Consider the following 22,997-nt stretch of genomic DNA (forward strand, 5'->3'; position numbering starts at 1 on the left):
GAGGAGTCAGGCAAGGGGAAGAACGAGGGCACCGCTTCACTGCAGAGCCAGAACACTGCCCGAGAGGTCAAGCTGCTGACAAAACCCCCTGGATTTGTATGGGTCTCACACATGGGAGAGCTGGGGGCTCACAAGTGCTTCCCCCCCCATTTTCAATAACGGGGGGCCCAGCACACTCAGCCTGGGGCTGGGGTGCTCAGCAGATGCAGGGGCAAGCGCTTCCTCCCCATCTGTGGGCAAACCCACCTTGGGCGTCTTGCCCTGTTCAAGGGCAAAACCCGGGCAAACAGGGTCTGACACAGGCTGTGGCACCCCTGGGGGCTTGTGCCATCTCAGCTGCCACTGGCAAGTGTCCCGGGGTCCAGAGGAGAATGAGCATGGTCTGAATCCGGGGTCAGGGCTTGGGTGCTTGGAAGCTCAGCTGTCCCTGCAAACAGCCAGCCCTGGGATGTGACAGCTCTGCCACGAGCAGCAGCAGCGCTGGGACACCAAGGGGAGCCAGAGCTCCTCAGGCAGGGCACCTCTCTGCACCCCCAGCACACACCGGGACCATCTCAACAGGAACATTTTCCCTGACTCAGCCACACCTCTCTGGCTGTTGCCTCTGTAACAATCATGCTGAACTTTGCTTTTCACTTTCTGTACTTGCAAATGCATTTTCAGTGTGAGGGCAACGAGCTCACTTAATTTTGGCTGGAGGGACAAAATGATCTTATTTGAGAAAAAAAATAATCTTGTTTCTGCGTTCTGAGGCAGCTCTGAGGGAAAGGCATTGGATCACAAGACACATCCAAGCAAATTGGGGGTCTGTCTCTGTGGTGAAAAGTAACGCTCTCCCTCTATCGTCTCACATCCAGACACTGTGTAAGGACAAACCTGCACAGGCAGAGATGCAATCTGGACCTGCGAGCAGAGGGGAGCATCCCAGGCATGTAAGCGGAGGTCCTGCGGGCGCAGCGCGCAGCTGAGGTGAGCCCTCTCCCGTCAAGGGCTGGAGCCCGGAGCGGGGCTGGGCTGGTGCTCGAGTGCCATCTGCTGCTCCGCGCTCGCCACCGGGGCTGCTGCCGGCTCCGCTCCCCCGAGGCAGACAGGAAAAAAGCAAACCAACTTTTCCCCACTGCGACTCTTTAACCTCAGCACGTGTGGTGTCTTCGTGTCCCCAGACAGGGCTGGGCACCGGCAGCAGTTCACTCTGCCATCCCGCCCCCCGTCCTGTGTGTAACACACTGGTTTGTGCCACAGAAAAGCAGCTCTGTCACTGTCCCGTAGCAGAATTAGAGCTACAGGCTCGGCGAGGCAGCCCAACATTTCTCCCTGCTCTGACAAAACAGCTTTTGCGGTGATGAACAGGTGTCTCCCTTAGGGCTGGGTTCCCCGGAATCCCTCCAGAGCATTCCCCCGCCCTGGGGACAGGAAAGCTGGGGGAGAACAGCAGGCTGGGGGGCTGGAGCAGCCGCATGCCCCAGCAGCCACACTGGGAGATCGTGGAGCAGGCAGGGAACGTCCCTGCACCAGGCAGAGCTCAGGGGGATGCGACAGAAGCAGGAGATGCTCATGCTGCCTCTCATGGCTGCCAACAAGAATGGTACTTGAGGGCCAGAGAAGTGCTTCAGGTGCACTTGGAGAGCAACAGACAACACACAGCAGAGAAAGCCAGACCCACGGCTTACTGTGAGAGTGCTGCTATCCAGAAATGAGGGCACCTCACTTGAAACAGCATGAAATGTCTCTTCAGCGTTCCTGAATCCAAACTGCAGAGTCAGGGCACAAAAAAAGAGTAACATCCCCCAGGCAACACGCAGGGCTTTGAAGCTGGGACATGGAGTGCGCAAACCGGAGTCCCTCTGATCCCTCTCCCAGGGGCAGGTTAAAACCTCGGTGTAGTGACAGCTACAGCACAACTCCCATTGCCTTCTCCTGCTTTCCACGAGGATTGAGAATGTTGTAAGGAACATACAAACCTGCTCTCGGACAACAAAACTCAGGGCAGCAGCTTTACAGCCTCGAGTCAGCAAAAGGAGGAAAGCTTCCAGCACGTGTTCACTCTGCAAAGGCTCTGCAGGGCTACGAAGGGCGCAGGGCTCCGGGTCTGTGGGGAAGTCAGCAAGCCCTGCTCCAAGCCATGCAGCAAAGCTCAGCAGCTTCAGCCTGAGGCAGGACAGGAGAGAGAGGAGGCTGTAAACTGGGGGGCAGTGTGGCAAGCCACAGCAGGGCCATTACTCACCTTCCTGGGCACTGGGATGATGGATGAGCCAGGGAGGATTTGGGGCAATTTAGAAAAGAAACAGGAAGCACTTTTCCCACTCACACGTAATTAAGTTGTGGGACATACTGCCAGGGGGAGCCGTGAAGGTCAGGAGGACAAACGGCCTCAAATGCCCTTGCAGCAACTCAGAGGGGAGCTCCTCGGGGAAGCACAGGCTGTGTGAGGCACCAGGCTCAGCCGTGCTGAGGAGCTGGACCCGGGGCTGTCAGGGAAAACTGCTCTGACATTTCCTCTGGCAAAGAGCCCCAAGTCTCTCCTCCAGCTGCCATCCTCACCCCTGCTGCCCAATGCAGCCAAAATTTTTCCTCTACCATTGCTTTTTTGTTTGTTTATTTGTTTATTTGTTTTTTTTTTTTTTAACAGGGTAGGGAAGGAAGGGGGGAGCAAGCAGAGGTGACTGAAGCCAAAACACAGCCCCTGAGGCAATGAACTAAAGGCAAGACACATGTTTTCTAATTCTTGCTCAGCAGCCTACCTGCTGGCTTCCCAGGGACAGCCCCGAGGTGGGACCCCATGGATCCGTGTGATGCAGTAGAATGGAAGAGATAATTCAGCTTGCACCTCATTTTCATTTTGTTTTAGGGAAAAATCTTCTGCCAGGGAAGCACCAGGGATGTGCTGAGCCAGGCTCCAGGCTGCACCTGTGGCTGTGGGAGGGGAGGAGCAGAGCTGCTCCCTGTGTCAGCCAGGGGCTCCCTTACTCTCCCGTCTGCTCCAGAAACTCTGCCCTCCCTGAGGAGCCCTGAAACCAATGTGCCAAAGGGAAAGCAGCTCCAGGCTCTGCCAGAGGAGCAGCCCTGGCACTGCAGGGGCTCAGGCAGGAAGGTGCTGCTTGCCCAGGGATGGGCTCCTCATGCTCCACCCCGAGCAGGAGGACAAGGGCCAGCAGCCACGAGAAGCCTCCTAGGAAGCACCTCTCATCCATGGAAAGAGCCTGGAAAGGGGATCTGGGCACGCAGGGACTGCTTGGCAGGAGTGCTGGAGTGTGCCCTGCAGCCCGTGGAAGCTCTCCAGGTTATACACGAGGCATCTCCCGAGACCTCATTCATTTCACCCGCAATAAAAGTACCGCTTTCCAAAGGGAAAAGCCCCTGTGAAGGGCTTCAGTCAAAGCACCCCGTGGGACAGCTCAGCTCCATGGGCCTGTGCTCAGCCTCAGGCCTGAGCCAAGGATTACGGAGCTGCTCGGGGGCCACCGATGGATTTATGAGCGGCACAACCCACTCCAAACCCGGCACAGCCTCGTCCCCGAGGCCTGACAGGGCACAAAGCACCCCTGCCACAACCTCCCCTCGGCCTTTTTTGGCCTGTGCCTTTTCCAAGCAGTCCATATTCAACCACACCCTTCCCCAGCTCAGGAAATCCACTCATTTTTATCCATAATACAAAACAAAACCCAAACCTAAAATAGCCCCCCACATTTATATTGCTGTATAGGCTGAGAGTTGTGATTTTGAAGAAGAAAGAGCTGCGTATCTGTTACCTGCCAACACCTCCTTATTTCAGTTCCTCTCCCCCTGCCATGTTCTGTTTTACTGCAGTTTAAAAACCAGGCAGCTCTCAACACAAATAGGAACAGGATGTTCTTCCACAGCGCAGAGCCAGAGGAAAACACGGAGCTGATGCTGGCAGAGCTCCCCACCCCTGTTGTAGATTCCTGACTCTGACACCTCTCAAGAAAGGGAAAACACCAACATTCAGACAAGTCAAACTTTGCCATGAACAAAAAGCAGTGACACATCCACCCCATGGGTGCAGAGCAAGGAGCCCAGGGCTGCTCTAATGGAGGCAGGAAAGGAAGGCTCTTAAGTCATCACAGTTTCACTAAGACGGATTAAAATTCGAGCTTTAATTGAAATGGAAAGAAACATTCCAAAAGGATATATTTTTTATAGATCTGACTTACCCAATTTAGTTTTCCTTGGATGTTACTGCAAACATGAACATTAAATCAAAGCATCGACTAGGAGAGAACTCCAAGAAAGGATATAACCATTCCCTAGCAGAGGGGATTGGGCTAAAGGCTGGTGTAGGTCACTGCCCAAATGTGGGATGCCCTGGCATGTCAGCTCACAGGATCTGAGCACAACCTTGAATCGCCTGAAGCAGCTTCTGAGGACTGACTACATCAACAGTTTCTGGCAAGTGTCCTCTCTGCCAGCAATAAATCCCAGCTCAATCCATATCTAAAATGATACACATTATAGGGCATGTCTTTAAGAGCATTAAGTCAGCTTAAATTACTTGAGCAAAATTTTAAATACGTAATAGAAATCTAAAAAGGAGCAACAAAAAAAAATTGAGAGAGAACACCACTGCAAGAGTAATGCCAAGTTGTTACTTTCTTTTTTTTTTAAACAGATCTGTACAGCAACATAGCAAAGGATGCAGCGATCACAATTTCAACCAGACAGCAACCTAAGGGGACACTAATCCTCATACAGCAGAGCTGAAACACTCCCAACATTCAGATGTTCCAAATAATTTGGCTACCCTAATGCACTCCATAACAGTTCTACCTATATAGGACATTTTGGTGTGAAAAAGTTTCTGTAAAGTTCCCTTTGTTTCCAGTGTTTTTCTTGTACAAAATATTACAATGATTTTTTTAATATATATTTACAGACTTGCACGGCTAGAAAAATATAAACTACAATTGGGCTTGGCAAGCAGTTTCTTTTCTTTAAATACATGACATTTCAGAGCAAAAATTGTAGTGGTAACATCCTGCACTCCAAGCCCCTGCAGGGAGAGCAGATCAAGCCTAAAATCCATGATTGCAGTGAGACACAGGAACGCAACTCCTCCACCTCCTGGCACAAGGAAGACACAAGATGGATGCTGTTTGTGCAGGTTACTGGCACAATACAGAAAAATCCATAACTGAACATTAAATTCCTTAATAACATTCATTAATTTCATAAGCAGGGCCTGTTAAAAAGAGGACAACCGATGTAACTTTTGGGAAAAGCAGACACTGAGTTCGTGGGGCACGACACAGCTGGAACCAAAGCGTGGCTGCTGTTTCGGGGGCCTTTGCCTCCAGCCACCCCCCAAGGCTTTTAGATTTTTTCCATTTAAATTTTGAGCAGAGGCCAGGGACGACTTTTTGCTTTAAAGCTACAGTATCTGTCATTATGGCTTTGAACACCCCCTTCCAGGAGATGAGGTATCTGTTCTAGTGAAATGGTAACAGTTGAGCAAAACGTGTTTCAATGGACCACAAAACTCCACAGGCAGGTGTGAACGGGTCTCCTCGGGGGAAGTTGCCAAACCGAATTGTAACAGTGCAAAACATGATTTTGTCTTTTGTTTTTTCTCTGCAGAAAGAGTAGTCAAGGCATCTAGGACATGGCTAGTAGTCGAGCCACCGAGCAAACCCTCTTTCCACCAGAGTCCTGTTTATTGACACCACCTAAAGGGAGGGGGAAAAAAAAAAACCCAAAGAGAAGATAAGTGAACAAGTCACAGCAACAAACATGGGCTCTAAAAGTTCCTAATCAACAGTAAAAAGTTTATGATTAAGGAGTTTTCAGCATATACATCAATATACCCACCTCATCTCCCATCAAGTTCCACAGCTGTATCAGTGGCAGCCCTGTGACACTGTCATAATTTGTGACCTGGAAACACAGAAAAATGTGAGTGTGCAGCAATTCTGGTCCCAATTCACTTACATGGACAGCTACAGCCACCACCAGAAGCACTTCAGAAACAAGAGGGAATACTCTTCTCTTCCCAGTCCCAAGCAGGGCTGATGGAAGTTCCCAGGCCCCGGCATTTCCCAGGAGCCAGGCTCTGGCTTTGGGTTTTACGTAACCCAGAGTGCAGGGCAGAGGGCACCAGCAGCGCCACCAGCCACAAGACTTCTCCAGCCACGGGCTGTACCTGGGCCACGAGGACAGCACCTCTGGTCATCTCACTGACAGCGGCGTCGGCTTCCGGGGAAAAGTGATCCTCATCTGTGGGAAAAGGAGAGCAAACAAATGAGGTCTTGCACAGACTTTACAGGCCAGAAAGGACTATTGAGCTAATATTCTCTGTCCTCCTACAGACATTGGGCCAGAGATCCCTCACGGCCAGCTGAGCTCATCCCTGGAGCTCTTGGTTCTGCAGGGAAAGGATGAAGAGCTTCCTACAGCCACCAGCCACAACCATGTGAACACAAGTAGCTGATGAATCAGGAGGCTTTAAAGACAGCAAAGCACATTTCTGCAACACCCTGGAGCTGCCATTGCTGTTTTGATCCTCAATAAACTAAGCTCAGGTCCCTCAGGACTCTGCTGACCCTGCACAGAGGGCACCCATGGCACTGGGAACCCAAAGTGTCTGTACCACAGGTGCCCAGCACCTGAGCAGAGCCAATGACAAAAAAATAAAAAAAAAAAAAGCAAACCGAAGTGTTTCTAGGCAGTGACTGACATTCTCCCAGTGCTTGCAGGCTTGGCATTTGAACACAGAACTTTAAAAATCAGTCATTTCAGGAGGGAAGTGTCAGGTATTTGTGTGCAGATTAAGAACTAAGTTTGCATTTACAGCAGCTCTATGACAGAAGAATTAGAGCAGTTACAGCTACTGCACCTACACCCTGCCTGCCAGTCCTGCCAACTTGCTGCTTAGGACAGTAATTCATTGTCTCCTCCAAGCAGGAAAAAGCCTGGACATTTATCATCTTTCTCCTAGATTCTGACAGCTTATGCCATGCTAGCACATTGAGAAGAATACAATACAATTTTTCCAATCTTTCCTCTTGTCACATCAGAGGCTGCACTGGCAATAGGAGGTAGAAGGTTCAGACAGAATCATGGCTTGGACACATCTGGCATCCTGGAAACCTGCAGGAGAAGGGCCAACAGTACATCAAGAGCTCTATTTACCTGGAAGTGGCACCACATTGTCAAGTAAAACTTCTGCTCCTTGGAAAGGTAGTGTTAAAAAATCAGACCTTAAAGAAAAGAGGATTAGAGTAAGAACACAGCTTTAAATCACTCCTACATTCTTCAATGTGACATTGATTAATCAAATCGCTCTTACAGGAATTCAGTTTTAAATTAATGACAGTCAAACAAAAAAAAAAAAAAAATCAGACAATTCTCCCAGCAATCTAAGAGCAGCAATAAATTGTCTGATTAACATGCCAAGCTGGATCAGGCTCTAAGCAAAACCCACCTCCATCAGGGAGGCTGTGCTGCCTGTCTCCCAGCTCTGGGGCACAATCAAATATTTAATGGGCTTGTGTAAGAAACCCCTGATCTAACACAGCTGTCCCAGGGAGTGGAGCTGGAGCATTGAGAATCAGGAGCTTATTCCTTGCTCATCAATCAATTACACTTTAAGGCCTCCTGAAGGCATCCTCTTCCTCAGCTTCCACACTGAAGTGGCAGAAGCTGCCATTTCCTCTCCCCCCACTTCAGAAAAGCCTTGCAGGATCTTGCTGTGCTCCAAAGAAGCCACACTCACTGCTGAGCTGAACCTTTCCACCATTTCCCACTTCAGCTGTGGAAAAACCTTTAAGAACTCAAACTGTACAGACTCCTCTGATTAGGATTTGAGCCAGACATGGCCTCAGGCCATGGGAGAGGAAATACGGACCTGATTTGCCTGAGTGTGTCAACCTTCACTTTATCATATCCTCCATAGTCCACGTATTTGAGCTCCACTTCATCGGTCTCCTCGAAGTAGCTGATGACTTGAGCCCGGAGCCATGCCCCATCCAGGCCTGGAGCTGCACAGATAATACCAACTGCAAAACACCAAAGTGCAGAGAAGAAAAGCTCAGGATTAGTGGATTTCCAAAAATCAGCACTTCGGGCATGAGCAGTGCTGCTCATTTATCTACAGAGAACCAACAGCATTTCTCAGGCTGCTTCCATCTTCCTCCAACATCCCTCACAGCCCCAGCACACCAGGCCTGCAGCTGAGACACAGGACTGGTGGGTTTTACTGTCAGCTCTGTCTGCCACAACCAAGCTGCCCTGCCCAGGTACCCAGCTCCCTTCCAGCCTTTGGGCAGTAACAGCAGGGTCTGTCTCCACACAGGAATACACAACCCCTCTCCACGTGGTGTACCCTTCACACCAGGTGCACACACGGTGACAGACACGGACACAGTGACACTATGAAGGTGTGGGAGCAGCTCCACACTTCGCCAGCAGAAATACCCCAGATGCCAGGGTGAATGGAAACAAGCTGAGACAGGTTTGATCTCACTCTGAATTTCAACATGCAGCTACGTGGCTCGGGAGGTACTCCAGGGATGAGCAGGGTAAGGGAGAGCAGAGCAACATCTGTACTCCGGCAGCAGCTTAAAGATGAGACGACAGGAGCTATCACATCCTCATCCACTGGGAACTTCCCACGCCTGACTCAGGGACAGCAGGCTTGCACAGGAGCCCAGAACCTTCTCAACAGAACAATGTGTGAGCATCCATGACTTGCCTTCTACCGGAGTGGGCAGGGTTGGAGTTTCAGGCTGAGAGTAGCAGGTGAACATCTGCTGGTCGAGGCTGCGCAGCACGTGGAACGTGGGGTGCGTGTGCTGCTGCAGGAACATGTGCCCTGCATCCACCTGGTGTGCCACCACCACCTCCACAGTGACTCCGTCGGGGAGGAACAGCTGCCACGGGGAGGAAAAACTGTCATGAGTGTTGCTGGCAATGCAAGCTCCAGCCCCAGCACAGCCAGAGCCGGGACTCACCCAGGCGGACACGAGCAGGGAGTGAAGCGGCAGCGGCATCGGCGGAGGGAGGGTGTAGATGTTGGTGAGACACAGCTCTTTGAACTTCTTGCCAATCAGGCTCAGGACTTTCTCTACTTGATGCGAGGTCCCTGGAAGACAAAAATCCCATGGGAAGTCTCTAGCATGGGCATACTGAGGACACCTCCAGTCCTGTCACTTGAAGAAATACAACTGCCAGGATGCTCCTGCACTACCTCAACAGTGTAACTTTTAACAGGTTGCCCAGAGGAGTTTTGAAAAGCACTGGACTCAGAAGCCACTAAATCCATTTAAATTCCTTGCTCATCTAATTAAGTCCCCCAAGACATACATTAAGGCCATGAATAGAGACACATTCCACTCACCTTCGATGTGACAGACTTGGGAGTCACGGAAATAAGGTAGTGTTGAGACATAAATTTTGGCACCGGACGCTTGTCTCAGGTAGCTCATAAACCTCCCCTGTTTGCCGATCAAGCGGCCAACTAATTCCTTCGGGAAAGGGACAAGAAAGCAACAGTCAGGAAGAGAAACTCAGATCAAACATCTCTGTTCTCTCTGGCTTACACCACCCACATTGTCAGTTCCTCTGTCACAGGCAGGATAAATACAAGGCAGTGCTGGACCAGCGCAGAGTTCAGTGGGTCTGGGATGAGTTCAGACCAGTAAGCACAGCTCATTTTGATAATCCCCTGCTCTTAATACCTGTGTACCCTAAAAGCCTCCTGGATGCTTTCAAAGCATTGGACTTCCAGGCTGGATGGAAGATAATGGGGAATAACAAGTTCAACAAGCACCATTCCCCTGGCTGTAGCCCTGGAGTGCTGCTTGTTTACAGGTGTGCACTGGCTCTTCGCTGCTTTGAGTCCTAACGGGAGCAGAACACTCCAGTTGTCCTGGACTGGCTGCTGATCTCCCTGGGATGGCACAGAGGCAGCAGGAGACTGGGAGGACCAGGAGGTGGCTGTGTAGGGCAAGGCAGGATGGTGAGCAGGCCAGCAGCTGGTTACCTTTGGGACCTCAATTTCCCAGATAATGAAGTCTGGCTTGCTGGATCCTCCTTCCAGCTTCGCGTTCTGGCGAGCCACTGTCTTCCTCATGGCACTGCCACTGTCCACAAAATCCACACTATTTACGTCTGAACCTACAAGACAGGCACAAGCATTCAGACAGCCCCCAAGACCCACACTTAGGCTCCCACCCCAAAGGGAAGGGCTGCAGAGTGACCCCAGTGCTAGATGTGCCCACTATGAGGCGTGGTAGGGGGCTGCCTTTTGCCCAAATTTGCCCTATATTTGAAGAAACAAGGTGCAAGAGCCGAAGTATATTTTTCTCCCAAACCATCAGCCAATACCAGGAACATTTCTGCCTGGGAAAGGGACAAACTCCAACAGTCTCCTCCTGACCAGATCTCAGATACAGCCAGTGTCACACGAGCTTGGTCCTTCCTCCCCATGAACAAGCAGAAGCATGAAGATCCTCACTTGCTTGCAAGTATTCAGACCATCCCGTGAGACCAAAGAGAAAAACGAACCCAAGAGCTGCTTCACATTTGCCACATCTTAATGGGTAACGCAGCACAGAGGCTGAGAAAGGCCAAGGGTGCAGCTGTTGGCATCAGCTTTGTAGGCAAAGGGAAGATTTAAGACTCACAGCCTGGACGTGAAGGTCAGCTGGGTGACCTGTTGTCCAACACGGCCACCTTATCAGCTTTACCTGCTGTATTCCCCCCTCCCCACCTCAGTGTCTCAGTGCTACCAGGCTCCACAACTCACTCCTGGACCTTCTTGTCACACCAGCACTCACAACAAGGCAATACCTTCTCCTCCTGGGGTTACTCTCACTAGCAAAAACATTCTGCGGGTTCAATCCTTCATTGCTGGCAAACTCAACCCCCATGTCTTGCAACAAGCAGTATTCCAACTGCTTTGTAGCAATTACAAGAGACATCCCCTGCCATTAAGGGCTGTTGGCACCACAGGATCCTACAAAGGATTTTAACATCCATCCCCAAGGTCACACAGGCTAATGTCTGCTCAGACAGCTTTGCATGTACTGTGCCAGGCACACATCATCCAGCATCTACAAGGGAAAAGCAGCACAGACAGATGGGGGAACTCCATGAATATTGCTCCCTGTTGGGATTTCTTGGCATGCACCTGCCCCTCCAAACAAAAAGGCTTCAGGGTAATTGCTCTGCAACCAGCTGATTTTATCACAATTCATCAGAGCTCTGCTCTGGCTCCTCCAGCAGCACCTCAGAATCTGCCTCACCTTCCTGTCAGCAGCAGCTCATAAACAGGGGTTAGCACCCAGGGGGTCCTGGAGACCACCAGAAACCACTGGTATGAGGTCTCACACCTGCAAGGTGCTCCCCAGCAATGCTGGATCACTACGTTTTTTGCAGGAGGATTTTCCAGTCCCTTACCTTCCGAGTGATCTCCATCTGTCCCTGGAGCACTGCTACACTCCTGACTCAGGCCTGGCCCATCCTCTTTCAGGATCCCATTGCTGTAGGGCACTGTGCTGCCCTCGGGCAGCCCCGGAGCACAGGGGGTCTCCCTCGGTACCAAGCTCTGCTCAGCAGACGTGTCTGGGGCTGAGGATGTGCTCAGTGAGTCCGAGTGCTGGTCTGATGTGACAGACAGCACTGTGCTCTGCAGGGGCTCCTCTACACTCGTCCCACCTGCGGGTGTGTGCGTGCCAAACCCAGAGTCCTCCATGGACAAAGGTGACTTTTCCAGAGAGTTCTCCACATGAGTCCGACCAACTCCTTGGGACTCCCTGCACACGCAGCTCTTCACCTGACAGTCCTCTGTGTTCCCCTGAACAGGGCTGGCCCAACAGCCGTGTGACGAACACTCTGCCACACCCTGGCCGTGCTCCTCTGCACCGCTCCCTGCGGCCACGCTCTCATCGGCTGCTGTGGCTCCCTCCACAGGCACCTGAGCACAGGCAGCAACACTCTCCGTCCCCAGAGGAGCCTCAGCTCGGCTGGCAGTGGCCTGGCAGAGCCAAGGGGATGCATCGCCTGCAGAACCCGACAGCACTTCCTCAGTTGCTGCCAAAATGACCTTGGAAATTATCTGTATTGCTACTTGCTCAATTTTCTCAACTTCCTTGTCCAAACTCACTCCTCCAACCTTCTCTCTTTCCAACTCATCTCCTGTTGGCTGTGTGTCCTTCTGACGCACGGGTATAGTACCAGTGATTGACTCTGACATATCTTCTTCCCTGGACTGCTTTGGACAGGTAGACTCCAAACTTCCTGGTAACACACTCACTGCAGAATCCTCGTGACCTGATACAACTTCAGCTTCATTGAGAAAGGCTTGTGGGGCACTGGCTTCTTTCTCCAATCCCAAGCAACAGGCTGTCACAGAGCCAGTATCTGACTGCACAGTTCCTGGCATCTGCTTTTCCTTAGGGGGCTTAAACGAAGACTCATCCAACTGCTCTGTGTTGCTGATGTCCTCCGTGACTCCCAAAGACTCCTGTGTCAGGGGTGGCTGCTGGCCTTGGCTTGCCCCCGAGCCTCGTCCCAGCGCGTGGCTCAGCACCGCGTTCTGGTCACACTCTGTGCTCCCAGAGAGCAGAGGGAGCGAGGCACGAGCAGGGACACCGCTTCCCTCTCGAGATCCCACCGATTCCAGCTTTTCACTGTCGTCCTCGTGGGGGCTGGGCCCAGCTGTCGTGGCCGACAGGTCTGGGGGGTCCCGTGAGAGATCCGGCCTCTCGTGAGCTGGGCGCAGGAGAGAGGGCGTCGTCGGCCCCGCGGACAGCAGGGAGGTGGGGGCTGGCTTCTCCAGGCACTCCTCTTCTGACAAAACAGGCAGTCTTCGAGGGACACATGCCTCTGGTTTGGGACGTGAATCACTCTCCGATACTGCTTCCTGCTTCTCCCTTTCAATGGCTATTGCTTGTTTGTTGCAATAGCCCGAGTGCTTTTTTCTCCAGGAATAGATCCACCAGCAGCCAAGAAGCGCCAGCACTCCAGGAATGGCATACGGGACGAAATTGTGGAAGCGTAAAGCCATCTTACAGAGCTTCAGCAGTTACACCTAGAAGAAAGAGAAATCACATTAAAATAGTCCCAGGGATATGACAGGAAGGCTGAGGCCCCATAAGTGCCTTGAGGTATTGCTATTAGCATGGTCTGACTTGTTTTCCAGCTGCTCTAGAAATTCACATCTCTGCTCTACCAGCATAGCACAGAACAAGACCCTTACCCAAGACTAGGGATATCTGGACATGTCTTATCATTATACTCAATGGATTTCACCCTTCCTCACCTCTGCAGTTAATTTCCCCTTGCTTCCTCTGCCTCACACCTCTGCAGGTCAGTCCTGCCCCCAGGACAGCCTCCAGCACGGCAGGTTCCTCCAGCATGGCTGGGCTCACAGCCCAGCTGGACCACAGCATTCCACAGCACAGGCTTGGCACACGGCAGGGCTCCCCAGCTCTCTCCTTGAAAGGCAGCACCCCATTCCCGAGGGCTCTGGACTCTGACAACACACACTTCTATAAAGCCTTAGGAATGCAGCTCCAAAGTTTATTCTACATCCAAATTCACTACACTGACAGCTGCCACTCCCCTGACTTAAAAGCTGACTGCTCTCCCTCTTCCTCTGCCAGGCCTCTGACCTCTTTCCCACCGGGACACCCAGTCATGCTCCTTCACTGGCAAGCCTCACCTGAGCCACACGAGGCAGGGCTGCCATGCCTTCCCTTTTCCTTAAGGAATGTCTGCAACTGGAATGCAAAGCTTAACTGCTACCACATCCCAAACAGCCTTGCTGCAAAGCACTTACAGTTTATATTTTCACTGCACAGGAATTAAAGCAAAACACCATGTGTTAGAGGGTGCTTACACAGACAGGCTTTAATCCAAACAGCCCTCAAGACTCTTGCCAGCAAGGGACAAAAATAAAATTGTTTTCAGGAGGTAGCAAAGTCTTAGAAATGGGAGCCACCCACTGGCAAAGAGCATTATCTGGTTCCTCTTTAGAAGCATGATATTTCTGTGACAAGAGAGGACAACCAAGGCAGTTAGCACCGGTGTGTCTCAACCAAAAAATCCCTTCCGTTATCAGGACTAACACCCAACCACAGCTCCCAGTACAATACTCCTTCAGGCCACAATCTCCACAAGGAGCTGATGACATTCTAGCTGAGGGACAAAACCATCCCTCCCTCGGGCTCAAACTCAGTGTCAGAGCCTCAGATAATTTCATATTCACCCCAGATTTCTCACCTCCTCCAGCCACATTCTCCATTCCACAGGAGCATCCACACAACTTCACCCACACTAGCTCAGACTCTGCCTTGCTTCCTGCAGGGTCCAGACACTGAGGCACACAAATGAATGAAAGAATGGCAAAGGCAGGGACTAGAAAATTCCTTGTTCAATCCCAAATTAAAGGTCAGCTGCAGACATGATTAAAGTTCGCTAATATTCCCAGTACACCACAAATAAGGCATTTATGTTGTTCTACACAGAGACTTGTGTGTTCATCGGACATTTGTATCTGATTAAATAAACTAAGTAGCTAAGAAGTAACTAAATCCCAGTTACTCCCAGCTGGCTGTAGGCAGCCAGGGAGCAGGGCTCACCGCTGAGGGTGAATTCTCTGTTAATGGCAACATCTGGGATCTTGGAATTAAAAAACCAACAAGCCTATGCAATACTGGAGCTGTTCTGTGTTTGGAAGCTGGCAAATGGAAAGGGTGAAGCCTGTACATTCCCAAGACAAAAGGTTCCCCTTTATGCTGCCCAGAACAATGGCACGTTGTGAGCTGTGAGTGCTCATCTGCTGCACGCCCAAGTTGTTGTAATTAATGCAGAACTACCCTACAAGCTGTCGCTCAGGCGTACTACAAACCCAAATTAAAGTAGCTCACATAAGTCCATTCCCAGCAAGCATTCCCAATTAAACAGACAGCCCTATTATTATCCGATTCCCTACTAAGTTGCACCAACTGTCCAAACCATAGTCCCACACAGCTCTGCAGCACAGGGAGACAGTCACAGGATGCCCCAGAGGGACAAGCCTGTCCTAAAATTTGGCAGACAAAACAGTTCTGTGAGTCATTCTGAACGCTGTCATCATTTAGGACGTAGATCTTCACTCCTCTATGGTACCTGGATGAGTGGGGACTCCTGGATTAGCTGACGGCTCCTTGCAATGCTCATTTGATTTCATGATTTTGATTTATTGTTTAAGCCAGAGCTGCATCACTACCAGGATCACGTTAAACGGGAATTCCACATCCTCCCATCAGTTAGAGCAGGCTGAAAGGCAGTGGCTCGGCACCAGATGCCAGCAGACATCCCAGAGTGCTGGGTTGGCCGGGGAACAGCTCACCACCAACAAACATCCCCCACGCTGGCCTGGCAGGAAGGCTCTGGTGCTCCTTGTCATGCTGCTCACAGCCTGGCCGCGTGTGCTGCCCGAGGACAGCAGATCACAGCTGCCCATCCCAAGGGCTGTGCCACTGCTCCTCCCCCAGGAGAGCTCCCAGAGCCCACAGCCACTTCCCAACCTGTCCCAGAGCAACCAAGCCACCTCCCCGCTGCCGATCTGACCGTCAGCTCAGGACTGCAGTGGCAACGGGATCATTTTAACACCGGGGGAAACAACCCGGGGATTTTCCTGCCAGCAGCGGGACAGAAAATGGCAACTTGTCAAATCACATGCCCTCAAGCACTGCCAAGCAGGAGGCAGCCCGGCCCAGCAGGGCCTGCACTCTCCCTCTCCAGGCAGGAGGAGCCAGCTGGGAAACGCAGCAGCTTTCCAGAGGCTTTGGACAGGAGAAGAGCAGCCTGCAGGAGCCAGAGCCCCCAGAAAACGCTGGAGCTGCAGCACCATTCCCAAGAGGCAGGGCCCCAGCAGTCCTGCACCATAAATAGTGCAGAGCTCATGCACTGTATGTGCTCACCCCAGCACCAGCCACTTCCACTTCCCTCTGGCACGCCGGGAATCCGACCTAAATGTCACACCTACCATGGGGCTGGAGAGCTGCAGCTAGGGCACCAGACTCCTTCAACCCACTAAATAATCCCCACGGCACCAAGGGGAGAGTAGGGGTCAGTCAGCTCTCCAAGTCTGTGTCCTGACTTGATTTATGGAAAACTGCTGGTAAAGAGCAAGGAGATGAAGACAAGAAAGAATGCACACATTACCTACCTGAGAAAAAAGCCAAGGACAGCCAATTTACTCTACTCGTTTACATTAGGGTCCCAGAGCAGTTCTAAGCCACCTTGTTTCCTGGCCAGGACACAGAGCCCTCAGCACTCACAGCCTTTTAAGGTCAGAAATGTTCGCAGCACGAGGTTCCCGGGGACGCCAGATAATTCATTCTCCAGGTCCGAGAGGAGTTCAGCAAGCACTTGCTCAGAATTTCAGGGTTTTCTACACACAAGGAGGTCTGTTCTGAAGGTGAGCTGCTTCGAGTCTCCACCAGGAGAGAGGCCAGGATGACTCCCAAGTGACTGAGCCCCCATGCTCTGCAGGGACGTACGCTCAGCCGGTCCTGGCTCCTCTGCTTCCCTCTGCCCCTGCACTTGAGATGTCTCCAAACCCTGAAAGCTGTGGAAATCAAGGCTGGAATTAAAGCCCGTCCTAAAGGATCACAGAGCAAATTGGAAATGCAGCTTCAACAGCAAGGCCAGGATGCCTCCTGACAAACCCTGTAGTTAGTGAGGCAGCACTTGGGAAATAAATACTATCTGGGTGAAAGAGAACTGGACAGGCTGGCACAGTTCAAACTAAATGGGACCACGTGGGCTCTTAAATTTTTCCATGCTAAAAATAGCTGTTAGCACATGCTCTGCCTTATAGGAGGCATAAGAACAGGAGTTAACAAAAACCTAAGGAACTGGGGGCCCTACTGTTAAGATTAAAATAAGAAAAATTGCTGCACTGAAACAGACGTCAGGACTTACATAACCCACCCTTGGCATGAGGCATATTTTCATCGAAAGCTGAACTGGCACGTGGCACTGCATTATCTAACTGCAGCGTCTTTGTGCTTCATACAAGATGACGGAGGCAGAACATCCACAACGGAGGGACCTCCTGCCAGCTCCTGCTGCAGCACGTGCTCCCAGCTGTTCCAGCTGCAGAGCACAGGGGTTTTCTCCCATGCAGGTCAGCAGCAGTCCTGGACCTGAGCTTACAGGAGGGAGCTGTGAAGCCACAGCAGCCTGCCAGCCCTTGCATCACACACCCTGGATCACCAGGGTGTCACTTGGCCACCAGATTGCACAGCCTCCCCAGTCCTCTCCACAGCCAGCCTGGAGCACCCCCACCAAACCCAACACCACCCAGAGGCAGGAGCTCAGACAGCATGACTCAGGAGCTGTGAACACCCAGAGACAGGTAGGAGCCAGGCCAGCAAGATCTCAAACTAGGTGGCACTTATTTTAAAAGAAGCCAACAGGGAAGTCTCTCTGTACTTAACTAATTAAAGGCAAGTGCTGTGCAGCATTTTCTGCTTCAAACAGTAGCACTGAAAGACTAGAACAGCAAGAGATACGCCTTAAGCAACAGCACCTTTTCACAGCCCAGTAACCATGGGCTATGAGCCCAAGAAACAGGCTCCTCTCTGAATGAAAACCACCAGTGAAGCCACTCCACAACCTTAGAATACTTAAGAACCAGCAGTCTCCTATTTGCAAAAGGATGAATTGCGACTTCAGTAAAAGTCGCTGAAAAAGCTGGCTGATGTAGAATTAAACTAGTGCTCTGGAACAAGAAACACCATTAACACCAGGCTGTCTTTTATCTCCGAGATAAAAACTGCTTTCAGTGCAATCAGCATCAGTGCTGTTCCTACAAGAGCTCAGGCCCCCTCGCAGCTGGAGCTGCCACACTGATTGCTGGTCCTGCGTGTTTTCTCCCACTCAACAGCCCAACCCTGGCCCAGCACAGCTCCCACAGCAGCCTTTGGACCAATGCAGGACTCAGAGCAGTTCCTATTTATTTCCACACTCAGAGCTTTACAATAAAAGCATCAGCTTGGCCAACCTGTAGGGTTTTTTAAATAGATGTTTTGGAAATTATTAAGAAGTTCACAGGAACACAAACATCAACCCTCAGCACTGCTCTCATGGACTCAGGCAGGGCCTTGAGTGCTCCTGCTCTGCAGGAATGAACAGTTTGTAATTAATATTAACCCTATCAGGTTATCAAGCTCCCTCCTGCTCTTGATATCTTGTTACCTCCCTGCTCCAGTTGTTTCATTATTTATAGTTTCCTCACCCAAGTTAGTGTATCCCTGTGAATCCTCTACTGCAGAAAGAGGCAAGAGAGCTTTTTCTCCACTTTCCCAGAAAAGTCTTCCAGATACTTCAGCAAGCTTCAAAAACTGCTTCTGCACCATTTCACCTCTACTCCCACAGTACAGGTAAAGCAGCTGTTATGATCTTTATAACCTAGCAACACACTACAAAAGTCTGGATTTGGGAAAGTTTTATCTTTCATTCTCTCTGCATTTTCACTCAGGCTGGAGAACAGAAAAAATTATTTCCCAGAGTTTCAGAATAAACACATCCAATAACCAGCCTTTTGTGTTTGCTTCTACGTAAGGAAGCCAGTGCAGCCCTTGCTATGGGTAACACAGTGTAGTGGCCACTACATGTACCGCTTATAAATGAAGATTTGAAAGCAGCCACCCGAGTCAGATGCCTGGCATCTCTATCAATTTCCACAAAGCAGAGACTAAACTAACCAAGGGCTTCCAATATACTCTGCACAGGATACAAAAAACAAGCTTGAATTTTCAAGGAGACAGAACGGGGAGGTTTACAGCAAACACACTGATAGGGCTGCAGGAGCCAGGAGCCAAGAGCAGCAAAGACCAAACAGGTCCCCAGGTATCTGGGGAGCAGCAGCAGCTCCGCTCACGGGATGTTTGCTGGGCACAGCCACGAGACCTTGACAAACAGCTTCCCAAAACAAGAGCTGGACTAGGCTTAGGAAAAGCAAAAAGCACTGGCTGGAAGCCTTGTGGCCAAGGCTCGGCTTGCGGAGAAATTGCAGGACCACTCAGAGAGGGAGGACAGCCAACATCAGTGAGGAGGATGCCCTGTATTCACCTGTGCTGGGAGGGAACAGCAAAGGCTTCACTGAGAGCCACTCACGTGAATGAGCAAGAAGACACTTGTGTGCATGAACAAGGGCTATGAGGAGTGGCACAGCACACTCCAACCTGACCAGAGTGCTCCCAATTCCCCGGTTCACCCCCAAGCAAAGCTAAGGCCTCTGATACCAGAGGCACATGAAAATCATGAACTTTTGCCAGGAACTGCTGCTATTTATACCCAGAGTCAAAAACCAGCCACAGCACATGGCAAGTTTCTCATCCTCAGTGCCAGGTGGCAGCAGAGGTCAAAAGCAACCCCGACCAGGACAGGTCTGCAGCAGTGATTTGTTTGCTCAAGAATGATTTTTAATGGTCTTTTATGAAATATTCATCTCTGCTAGCTGTATATGTACTGGACCCAAGAAGCCAGTTAGCTTCCAGCTGACAAGATGCAGGACCAGAATCCACATAGTGGACAATTAAAAAAATGTACAGTGAACCAGCTGCAGACAACACTTGAAAAAGCAGCTTGGGACATGGAAATATCTCCCCTTCTAGCAACCCCCATGAGAAACAAATGCAACAGCTTCAATTTCCAGGAAATATTAAACACCTGATGAATAAAATAGCTTTTTCTGAATATCTGAGCATGGCTGCCTGAAGTTGATCATCACTTCATGAAGTCTAACCAGCCATTTGCATTAAGAGCTCCACAGAAGCACTGCAGTTAGAAATCAGGATTTTAAACAGGCTAATCATTAGATCTGAAACATGAAACAATTATAAGTAATTAATGCTGCAATTAATGTTTTTTATTAGCTCTAGATGTTGCTAGGGGCAACTGGGATACCAGCCCAATCCTATTACAGGCTCCCTGGACGCTAGAAATACCTAAAATCATTTTTCCACATGAGTTAAGTGCACATGCACGAGGAGAGGCACAGATAAGTGGGCTATGTTGCTTTAAAAGCATTATGCTCTTCAGATAACTGCTCCTGCAGAAGTGCACTTGCTCTCCATCCCCCTGCAGCCAGCCTGCAATGTTTCCAAAGTGAAGAGAGAGTCTCAGCCATCACAAATCAAACTGCTGCTGGCTCTGAGAGCTTTGGCTGCACTCCTGCAGCAAACTCCTGTCACTTTCAACTCCACAGGCAATCTGCACCTTTGGGAACAGACAAATTGTGGTGGATCTGAGCTGCAGGTCCTGTCACCTCACACCCTGGGCACTGAGGAAATTCCTCTTCCCTCATTTCAGGCATTGTGGGGTGCCTAGGTTAAAGCCAAGGCCTCCTAGGCAGTCCATAATGTCCAGTATTAGTATCTCAAAGCATCCCCAGCATTCTTTAAGAAGGAATCTGGTTCCTAGGATGGGTTTCTAAACCAAGGCTGAATAAGGAGAGCACTCCCAAGTACAAAACAGCTACTAACACACAACAACTGAGACCCTGCAGCCCCAACATACAGCCTGTTGTAGAAGACACTGCTACAATTGTGGTGAGAGATTGACCTGCATAAACCCCATGAGAGCTTTTAAAGGTCCTTCAAGAGCTCAACGAGACACTTAAGCAGAAGCTGAAGGACTGTCAGGTGAGCAAGGCCAGGACAGGAATCGATGCATGAATGGATTCCAGTGGAGTCCATCCTACTTCAAGCACTGCTCAAGCTCTACAGGCTTCTCCCTCCTCACTTACTTGAGAGCTGTCATTTCCTCCGGTGCATTTGCACTGTGCAGCACATGCACGCACACCAGGGAACGGAGAACGAGATACACACAGCGAGGCTGTGCTGCCCTTTTCCAGAATCGCAGGTCCATGGGCATCACTAGACAGGTACAGCAGGTCAGCAGGTGCCTGCCCAGCCCTTCACCCCTTACACAAGCAGCTCATTAAAGAATGAGGAGGTTCAACGACCCGAAGTGTGTCACGGTGATCCCAGCAGAGGAGCCAGCTCAGCTCAGCTGCTCTGGCAGCTCTGGGCCAAGCTCTCCCGAGGAGCCGTGCTGCACTCCCACCCTGCACGTGCCCTGCCGGACCATTCACAGCCACCTCCACCGGCAAAGTGACACCTTCCGCAGCAACCAGCCACCTCCCTTCACCCGAGACAAAGTCCCAAAGTCCACGGGGCCCGACAGCGCTCGGCAGGTGCAGCACAACCCTGGCAACAGAGGAAGGCCCGATTTCTGCCATCCCACAGCCCCTGACTCTTCCCAACAGACGGGCTGTAGCCAAACGCAGCATTCGGTGCCGTTTCCTGCTATTATGGATAACAGCCATGAAGAGGATGCCCTTGCTGACATGCCTGTCCATTCTGTGGCCACTGCCTCATGCAATTACTGGACTGCAGTAAAGAACTCGGCCAGGCACAGAGCAAGTTGCCCATTTCTGGAGCAGGAGTAACTTAGATCTGCCTTGCCTCAATCAGGGGGAAGAAGAAAAAGAGAGAGCAAACAACAAGGATTCTCCCAGGAAAGCTAGAGTACGACATCACTTCCTCAGTAGCAATATAATTTAATTCCTTTGCTCCCAGCTGTATTCCATGCTGGCTTACGAACAAAAGGAGTCACTAGAGCACATCAGAAGTTTCGCAAATAACACTTTTTACGGCCATTACCATAACCCAGGCAGGGCTCGCCAGACCAGACAGCCCAAGGTGCCTTACTCGTCACCGCGACTCCGCAGCGCCCGGGCCGCCTCCCGCCGCCGCGCCAGGCAGCCGCGGCCGCAGCGCTGCCCTCGGAATGGGCGAGCCGACCCGGCCGCTGCCGCCCGGGACACCGCGAGCAGAACACCGAGCGGCCCGCCGGGCCCAGAGCGGCCCCGCGCCCCGACACGCGCGGCGCCCGCCCGCCCGCCGCGGCACGGCCGGCCCCGGCCCACGGCCCCGGCCCACGGCCCACGGCCCCGGGTCACGGCGGGGCCGGAGCGCTGACCGTGGGGCGCGCGCGAGCGCTCCCGCCACGGCCCGCGCGCCGGGACCGGGGCCGGGACCGGGGCCGGCACGGCCGGGAGCGCGGCGGGGCAGCACCCCCAGCGCGCCCCGCAGCGCCGCCGCTGACAGCCGCGGGCCCCGCCGCGCCGCCGGCGGGCGGGCGGGCGGCGGCCCAGGGCGGTACTTACGGGTGTCCCGGCGCGGCGGCGGAGGCCGGAGCGGTGCCGGTGCCGGGCCCGGTCCGGAGCGGTGCCGGTGCCGCCCCACGTGCCCCGGCCGGGCCGCCCGGCTCGGACATGCACGACACCGCCCCGCCCCGCCCCGCCCCTCTCGCGAGAGCGCTCCGTCCCGCGAGACTCCGCGCGCGCGTAGCCCCGCCCCGTGCGCTGAGGGAGCGGGGCCGCGGCGGCGCCGGGAGCGCTCCGGGGCCGGGGTCGGTCCGGGGCCGGGATCGCTCCGGGGCCGGGAGCGCTCCGGGGCCGGGATCGCTCCGGGGCCGGGATCGCTCCGGGGCCGGGATCGCTCCGGGGCCGGGGTCGGTCCGGGGCCGGGAGCGCTCCGGGGCCGGGATGGCTCCGGGGCCGGGGTGGCTCCGGGGCCGGGATCGCTCCGGGGCCGGGGTCGCTCCGGGGCCGGGGTGGCTCCGGGGCCGGGGTGGCTCCGGGGCCGGGGTGGCTCCGGGGCCGGGAGCGCTCCGGGGCCGGGAGCGCTCCGGGGCCGGGGTCGCTCCCGCGGCCGGGGTCGCTCCGGGGCCGGGGTGGCTCCGCGGCCGGGGTGGCTCCGGGGCCGGGGTCGCTCCGGGGCCGGGATCGCTCCCGCGGCCGGGGTCGCTCCGGGGCCGGTGCGGGGCGGGCCCGGCCGGGATCGTTCCCGTGGCCGAGGCTCGGGGAGAGTCCGGACGCGCCGCCTTCGTCCCCTGCTCGCTCTCCCGCGGTAGTCGCGGGACGGGTGCGGACAGGCCCTGCGGGGCCGCCGAGGCCCGGCCCGCTCCCGCCATGT

At 52.8% G+C, this 22,997-nt stretch overlaps 1 protein-coding gene across 3 annotated transcripts; it reads right to left on the bottom strand.

Moving 5' to 3' along the window:
* Window positions 1-4,085: 4,085 nt before the first annotated feature.
* AKAP1 (A-kinase anchoring protein 1) lies at window positions 4,086-22,329 on the bottom strand. 3 transcript variants are annotated; one of them, XM_068210721.1, is made up of 11 exons: window positions 16,172-17,039; window positions 11,413-13,045; window positions 9,995-10,128; window positions 9,350-9,476; window positions 8,964-9,094; window positions 8,705-8,882; window positions 7,859-8,009; window positions 7,144-7,211; window positions 6,155-6,228; window positions 5,824-5,889; window positions 4,086-5,681 (listed from the first exon to the last, which is right to left on the bottom strand). In XM_068210721.1, the coding sequence occupies exons 2-11, from the start codon at window positions 13,019-13,021 to the stop codon at window positions 5,622-5,624; spliced, it is 2,598 nt and encodes an 865-aa protein (XP_068066822.1). In that variant the 5' UTR covers window positions 13,022-13,045; window positions 16,172-17,039; the 3' UTR covers window positions 4,086-5,621. The 3 variants fall into 3 exon arrangements, with proteins under 3 accessions (XP_068066822.1, XP_068066821.1, XP_068066820.1); XM_068210720.1 differs by lacking the exons at window positions 4,086-5,681; window positions 5,824-5,889; window positions 6,155-6,228; ... (1 more) ...; window positions 7,859-8,009; window positions 16,172-17,039 and adding an exon at window positions 13,679-13,742 and having other exon boundaries at window positions 8,511-8,882; XM_068210719.1 differs by lacking the exons at window positions 4,086-5,681; window positions 5,824-5,889; window positions 6,155-6,228; ... (1 more) ...; window positions 7,859-8,009; window positions 16,172-17,039 and adding an exon at window positions 22,187-22,329 and having other exon boundaries at window positions 8,512-8,882.
* Between the last annotated feature and the right edge of the window lie 668 nt (window positions 22,330-22,997).

This window comes from Anomalospiza imberbis, chromosome 20, assembly GCF_031753505.1.
Source record: "Anomalospiza imberbis isolate Cuckoo-Finch-1a 21T00152 chromosome 20, ASM3175350v1, whole genome shotgun sequence".
NCBI classification, from domain to species: Eukaryota; Metazoa; Chordata; class Aves; order Passeriformes; family Viduidae; genus Anomalospiza; species Anomalospiza imberbis.